The sequence below is a fragment of the Naegleria fowleri genome (genome assembly GCF_008403515.1).
Source record: "Naegleria fowleri strain ATCC 30894 chromosome Unknown tig57, whole genome shotgun sequence".
In the NCBI taxonomy this organism is placed as follows: domain Eukaryota; phylum Heterolobosea; class Eutetramitea; order Acrasida; family Naegleriidae; genus Naegleria; species Naegleria fowleri.
The window spans coordinates 14,850-21,683 of NW_025407989.1; the positions used below are offsets into that span (position 1 = coordinate 14,850).

The 6,834-nt window shown below is 34.1% G+C and overlaps 5 protein-coding genes across 6 annotated transcripts in view; 3 read left to right on the forward strand and 2 right to left on the reverse strand.

Moving 5' to 3' along the window:
* Nucleotides 1-50: 50 nt before the first annotated feature.
* Nucleotides 51-422, forward strand: FDP41_007025 (uncharacterized protein; the record flags this gene model as incomplete). The annotated part of the gene is made up of 1 exon (XM_044710724.1): nt 51-422. The coding sequence occupies one exon, from the start codon at nt 51-53 to the stop codon at nt 420-422; it is 372 nt and encodes a 123-aa protein (XP_044558653.1).
* Nucleotides 423-541: 119 nt separating this feature from the next.
* On the reverse strand, nt 542-1,621 carry FDP41_007026 (uncharacterized protein; the record flags this gene model as incomplete). The annotated part of the gene is made up of 1 exon (XM_044710725.1): nt 542-1,621. One exon carries the CDS (start codon nt 1,619-1,621, stop codon nt 542-544), a length of 1,080 nt encoding a protein of 359 aa, XP_044558654.1.
* Nucleotides 1,622-1,929: 308 nt separating this feature from the next.
* FDP41_007027 (uncharacterized protein) lies at nt 1,930-4,312 on the reverse strand (the record flags this gene model as incomplete). Its single annotated transcript, XM_044710726.1, has 2 exons — nt 1,930-2,622; nt 2,723-4,312. 2 exons carry the CDS (start codon nt 4,310-4,312, stop codon nt 1,930-1,932), a joined length of 2,283 nt encoding a protein of 760 aa, XP_044558655.1.
* Nucleotides 4,313-4,983: 671 nt separating this feature from the next.
* On the forward strand, nt 4,984-5,484 carry FDP41_007028 (uncharacterized protein; the record flags this gene model as incomplete). The annotated part of the gene is made up of 1 exon (XM_044710727.1): nt 4,984-5,484. One exon carries the CDS (start codon nt 4,984-4,986, stop codon nt 5,482-5,484), a length of 501 nt encoding a protein of 166 aa, XP_044558656.1.
* A 239-nt stretch (nt 5,485-5,723) lies between these two features.
* Nucleotides 5,724-6,834, forward strand: part of FDP41_007029 (uncharacterized protein) — a gene marked incomplete at both ends in the record, with an annotated part of 1,895 nt that continues 784 nt past the window's right edge. The window contains 3 exons of one of the 2 annotated variants that reach the window (XM_044710728.1): nt 5,724-6,067; nt 6,141-6,331; nt 6,521-6,643. In XM_044710728.1, the coding sequence (XP_044558657.1) occupies nt 5,724-6,067; nt 6,141-6,331; nt 6,521-6,643 (658 nt within the window). Of the gene's footprint in view, nt 6,068-6,140; nt 6,332-6,520; nt 6,667-6,834 lie in introns of those variants that run through there. The other variant, XM_044710729.1, reaches the window with a different exon arrangement.

Genomic DNA, 6,834 nt, shown 5'->3' on the forward strand with positions numbered 1-6,834 from the left:
CTCCTCCATTATCACTCTCTGAATGCCATCAATATATTGTTGATCATCTCATGGATCGAAAAGAAACAATTTCTAAGGCATTACAACGATTGAAAAAATCAATGACTTGTCACTCGAGTGGTACTGATCAAGATCCTTCAAAAGTATACAATGAATTAATCAAAATAGCAAATATTTTAATTACTCATTACAACGTTTATGATATTTATGATAAAAAAAGAGAATCGTTTCAAAAAAGAGTGAAATGGGAATATCGAGTCAAAGATACCAACGAAATTCATGGACCATTCTCAACCAATGACATGATCACATGGATGGATCATGGATTGTTAACAAACGATAATGTACAAGTAAGAATATTCTGTGGTGAAAGTGATGATTTTTTAGAATTAAATTCAGTGGATTTTACAAAATATGAATAATATGGTGAGAATTTTAGAGTTTTGTTGCAACACATGTTCTCTCTCATGTACACACACATATAGAATTCAGTTTAACTCTCCCATTTGAGTAATAATGAGATGCAACGAGTGATTCGAGTTCACATGTTCCTACACAAATATAATGTAGAACAGCAATAAAAATCCAAAAAGAATGCCAATCGTCGAACAAAGCCCTGAAATTCTTCTTGTTCAGAAGGAGGTGGATGTAAACGAGTCGAATTGGAAGTGGTTGTCATTCCTAAACCACCATCACTCTGACCACCACCACCACCACTGTATTGAATATCAAAAAATGGAAAGAATCGAAATGCATCTGCAAATAAGAATGTTGATGCTCCAGTGCCAATACTACTACTACTACTACTTGCATGAATACCTCCTCCACCAACAGCACCTCCAAATCCTCCTCCCATTCCAAAGAAATTACCTCCTCCAAATAAATTTCCCATATTATGAAATGGATTATAATTTGGATTTGGTGTTGTTCTAGAATCTGTATATTGTGCACGAGGTCTTGAAGGAATACCATTATGAGTGGAGTGATTATCTGTAGATGTAGAATCCACATTTCGATTCGAATGACTACTTCCTCTTCCATAAATTGGAATTATTTTATCTTGTTGAATACCTGCTTTGCAAACAGGACATTGTAAATTTTGAGTAGAATGACTTTGCATCCATCTATAAAGACATGACCAACAATACAAATGACCACATTGAGTAATCACTGGTTCATTGGCTGTATCAAAACAAATATTACATGACCACATGGAATCTACATCTGAATGAGTATTTGGATTGGAATTGGACTGTACATTGGTTGATGATTGTGGTGGAAGTGAGGATGATGATTCTGTGGTTTCAGGTGATGATGATAAAGTCATGTTGGTGGATAATGTGTTAGGATTGGATATATTTTGAGAAGATGTATTGTTCGTAGGATTGGTGGTTATTACATCATCATGAGAGGTGGTTGGTCCAATGTTTTCTTCTTCATCCTCGGAAACATAATCCGAAATGATTGGATCATCCTCTGCTGATATTTCTGTATTATTAAGTATTGATGTGGTTGTAGTGGTTAATGTGGTTGTATCGTGAGGATCCGAAACAGATGAATGATGATTTTCTTCCATGAATGGAACCATTGGTGGTGGAGTTGTGGTCGATAAGCGTCGCATTTTTTTTGAATTGTTTTTTAAATATTCATTTCAAAAGTTCCAAAGATGACGAACCAGCGTTGTGCCTCAACACGTGTTTTGTGAATGAACACACATCTTTCTTTAATGATTGTCAAATAGTGCAAATTTGGAGAATCATTATTATCATAGGTGATATTCTCTTAGTTTGAATGAACACTTGAGATCTCATAGGGTATTGAATGATGCTTATATTTCTTCTCACGCGCATTGCAATGCTTCTCGTCGTAAGAATAGACTCCTTCCAACATGCGCACACACACACTCGCACACACACTCGCACACACACCTTATTCATCATTCTTTTTCTTATTCTTTTCATGAATATATTTAGCCATGTAATGACTTGTTCGATATTGATTCAATGCCAAGATGTGTTGAACATAATTATAGGGTGCAGAATAGTAAGAGTGATCTCCTCTCATCTTGGCCAGTGGTAGTACAGTATTAAAATGACCATTCACATCACAACCATTACTATAAGTACCATTACTACTACTATTATTACCACTACAACTACTACAACTACTACAACTACTACTACTACTATTATAACTATTCTTCTTATTTAAAATCTTCAATTCATACACTCTCTTAATATCTAATAATAAATGATGAGTATTCAACTCTTGAGAGAATAATTGTGAGAGTAAATGAAATCCTTGTCTTGATGTTTGAATCCACAATTCTTCATTGGTGTAAAGAGAGTGAGCATGTGATACAAATTCATCCATGGAATGTGCAATAAGACCACCCCATAGGAATGAAGATGGAGGAGTATGAGTAGTAGTGCTGCTATCAGTCCTGTCACCACCACCCTTATCATTATCACCACCACCCTTATCACCACTTGAACAACCATACACACCACCACCACCACCACCCTTATCACCACAAATACCACTCTCCAAATTCATTCCTTCATATCCAATGAGTGTGGACACACATGGTAATCCATACATCCATCCATCTGCAATTTTACCCTAAAATATTAGAAAATATTCATGAACCGTACAAGTAAGAATGAACACACATTCACAACAATACATTCAACACCCTCATCAACATATTCAACACACTTACCTTAATTCCAGCACCAGCTCTCAACATGGCCAAATTCACTCTATATTTAGACATTTCATTCAAGTCCTTCATTTTTCCTTTCACATAAAAATTCAATGATTTGGAAGAGAGTTGTGATTGATTTGATAAATAAGCTCCATAGATATGAAATTCAGCATTTGGTAATTTTGAATGTATGAATGGCCATACATAATGTCTCATGTAATAAATGGAATCCTTATTTGGAGGATGATGACCATTTCCAATTGTCATGAAATGATGACGTGAATGAAAGGAAGAAGAATATTGTGATGAAGAAGTAAAAGAAGAAGAATGTGATGAAGAAGTAAAAGAAGAGGAGGAATATGATGGATGAGAGGTAGAAGACATTTCTTCTGGAGATGATGATGTCATTTGTTTCTGATTGAATGAATAAAAAAAAGATGCCATTCCTAACTTTTGTTTTGGAATTCCATAAAAATGAATTAAATAATTCAATTCATCTCGACTCACAATGAGTGACAAATCACTTCGATAGATGGATGATAATTCTCTTAATAGTAATTCATTGGTAGCATTGGGTAGATCCATTGAAACAAAAAATGATGCATCATGTTGTTGTTGTTGTTGATTTAATTGTTCCATTCTAAAATTTCTCACACTTCTCAAATCTTGTGTATCAGTAATGAATAGAGTTGTACTGTGATGATGGTCATGGTGATGGTTGCTGTAATTGTTGTGGTGATTGTAATTATGGTGATGATAAAAAGAACCCTCTAATACTTCTCGAACTCTAAAACTATAAATTTCTTCACTAATCATGGTATCAAAAATACATAAATTTAATGTACTTTTATGGGGAAGTATACTTGAATATTCTTTTAAAAATTCATCCATACTTGTCAAATCATTACTTTCTATAGTTTTTAATTGAAAGGATGTAAATTGATCTTTAAAATCATTATAAAATTGTTGAGCATGAAGAGAATGAATGGATTGAGGTGTAATGAATGTGACATTGAGAGTAGTTGTGTTAGAAGTAGTAGTAATAGTAGCTATACTATTATTATTATGGTTGTTGTTGTTAGTATTGGTAGTAGTATTGGTAGTAGCAGTAGTATTGGTTGTGGTGGTATTATTGAGTTCAATAGGATTCTTATTGTTCACATGATCATCATTGAAATGACAAGAATTTGTTTCACTCTTCATATCGGAATGACAAGAATGATTCATCCTTTTGTGATTAAATTCATGTATTAAATCTCGAGTGGTGTGATTTAAATAATAAGGTAATTGTTTGAATGATTCTAATAGTTGATAAATTCGAACTGAACTTGCTGTGGCAGATAATTCTGGAAATCTCATTGCAAAATATAATATATTAATAGTAGAGAGTGGTGGTGATGATGATGAGGATTGAAAGGATGATGAATGATAGTGAATCTTGTTGGTTGATGACGTTATCGATGATGAATCTTTCCGATAATTGGAATTCACCCAAGTAGTAGTAGTAGTAGTAGTAGTCGTACTTGTCGAACATCGAATGGATGATGACAACACAGTGATGTTCCTTCGCACAACAACAACAGCGACTGCACGCCTCGAGAACATTTTTTTTTAATGACGAATCGAAAAAAATTGAACCCAAAAATTTATTATTCACCTTCGGAAACCGGATCATGGTTGCGATCCTCTCTTGTCACAGCATTACATCAGTGATTTATGAGTTCTTTGATGGTTTGTTGTTGAGTCATTTTTTTCGATTCGTCATCAAAGAACTCATAAATCACTTAGAACAACAACAACAACAACAAAGAACTGCAAGATGCTGTTAAGACGCTCACACAAACAGTACAGCAATTAATTGAAGTTACAAAACCAACTCAACCAAAACCTGAACAATCAACAATTAAAATTTCTCAAGCTCAAAATAAAGCACGAAAAATTCACCCTCAACCAAAACCTGAACCAACCCAACAACCAAAACAGGAAACTAAACATTTAGAAACTCCTCAACTCAAAATTGAACATACTGGTCAACCCAAAAACAAAACTAATTCAATCTCAATCTACTCGGACAGCAATATCTCATCCTCATTTGTTAAATTTATTCTAAAAAGATTTGAATCAGTTATTCAACACTGGTACATCCCAGACAGCAAGACCAACACTCTCAATTTAGTCATTCAAAATGCCGAAACTCAACAACAAATACTAAAGAAACTTCATTCACCAGCCGTGTCATGACAGAAAAAACACAAACAAAATATTTCGCCTCACCAATGATTTTTACATCATCTCCAACAACATTAATAGCCAAAGAAAAATCAATTTCGAACATCCAAACTCTCATCAAGTACTCAATCAATCAAAAGAAATGTAGAATTGAACAAATGTGCCTAACATTCAATCCACAAGAAACCTTGTACAAACTTAAAATTAACTTTGATTCCAAGAATCCCAACACTGAATTGATTGAACAAGGATTTGAAATTATCAAAAGAAAGCAAGAAACGCATATAGCAAATTGTATACTCCCTGAATCAACAAGTGAACTCGCAATTATCAAAGCTATTAAAACACTATGCAAGAACACAACCATCAAATTCGAAAAAGAGAGACTCAGTATTAAGAAAAAGGTAAAAGATACCTACTCATACCTAATTGTTGAATACAAGCTTAATGACATCAATGAATTGAATCGACTAACCTCAACAAGATTTATATGCTCCACAGAATTGAAACCAATTTCAAGACAATTCAAGCCAAAGACAACCGCATGAACGTGCGTTTAATAGTTTTACCAGCACCAATGGTGCTAACAATAAACTAATTAGATTTTTTGAAGAGAGGTGGTGGTGTTGTTGTTGTGTGAAGGAACATGTGCCTTGGGTTTCTTTGGTAGGTGGAGTTGTAGTCCACCTACGAGTTGGTGATCGGAACCGTCACGCGCAATAGGGTTCCAATCACCACCAACAACACCAACCACACCAACACCAACAACAACAACAACAAAAAAAAAATGATTCCAACAACAAACAACACCAATGATCATCATCATCACATTATGGAAGACTCCCAAGTATCCTCACCTCCATCATCATCAGCAGCAGCAGCAGTGGTGAGTGAGGATGCGATGCAAGATTCTCAAGTGGATGAATCTTTATCCACCACCACTCTGACCACCACCACTCGTACCACCACCACCTCTTCTTCTTCTAATAACAATCATAACAACACTCCTCCTCTTCCAATTTCACCTTCACTCGTGGGTTGGACTGAACCCTCCACACTTCAAGAAAAGAGATCTCTCTATGCATGTGGCAATGATTTTGTCACTTTGGATCAATTAGAGTTATATCCATCGTATGCTGAAAAGAATCGACTTGAACAACCATCGATTGAAGGTATTAAAAAAAGTATTCTCTTCCTATCTCAGAAATAGAGAATATCCAATATTATCTCAATTCAATCCTGAACATGATGCCATCAAGAAGGGTTATTATGACTATAATGAAGCAATTAATAAGAAGATTTCTTTTTTTAGAGGTGATGTCTCTCAATTGGAAATTGATGCTGTGGTGAATGCTGCCAATGAATCCTTGTTGGGTGGAGGTGGTATTGATGGAGGTAAGTACAAGTGTTATAATAATGGTAATAGTACTATTGTTTTATATATATTTGTATATATTTGTACATATTTGTATATATATATATCTATTATTGATATTACTGATTCACACAATACCATGTCATCATCTGACGTGATCCTATCACTACTACTACACTTGTATCATCATCTGCTTGATGATCACATAGCCATTCATAGAGCTGCTGGTGGTATCTTGAGAAAATACAATGCTCTTCTTAATGGATGTGATACTGGATGTACAAAGATTTCACCTGGATTTAAATTACCAGCAAAATACATTCTTCATACAGGTGAGTACAATGATACATCTTAATGGATTCAATGAATATCAATGAATAATAATATTTGATTCAAATGATTTCAATTGATTTTAATTTTATTTATTTTATTAATTGATGAATTAATTTTTTATGATTTGATTCAATTTAATTTTATTTAATTTTTTTTATTCAATGAATTTATTTAAACATGTATTTGAATA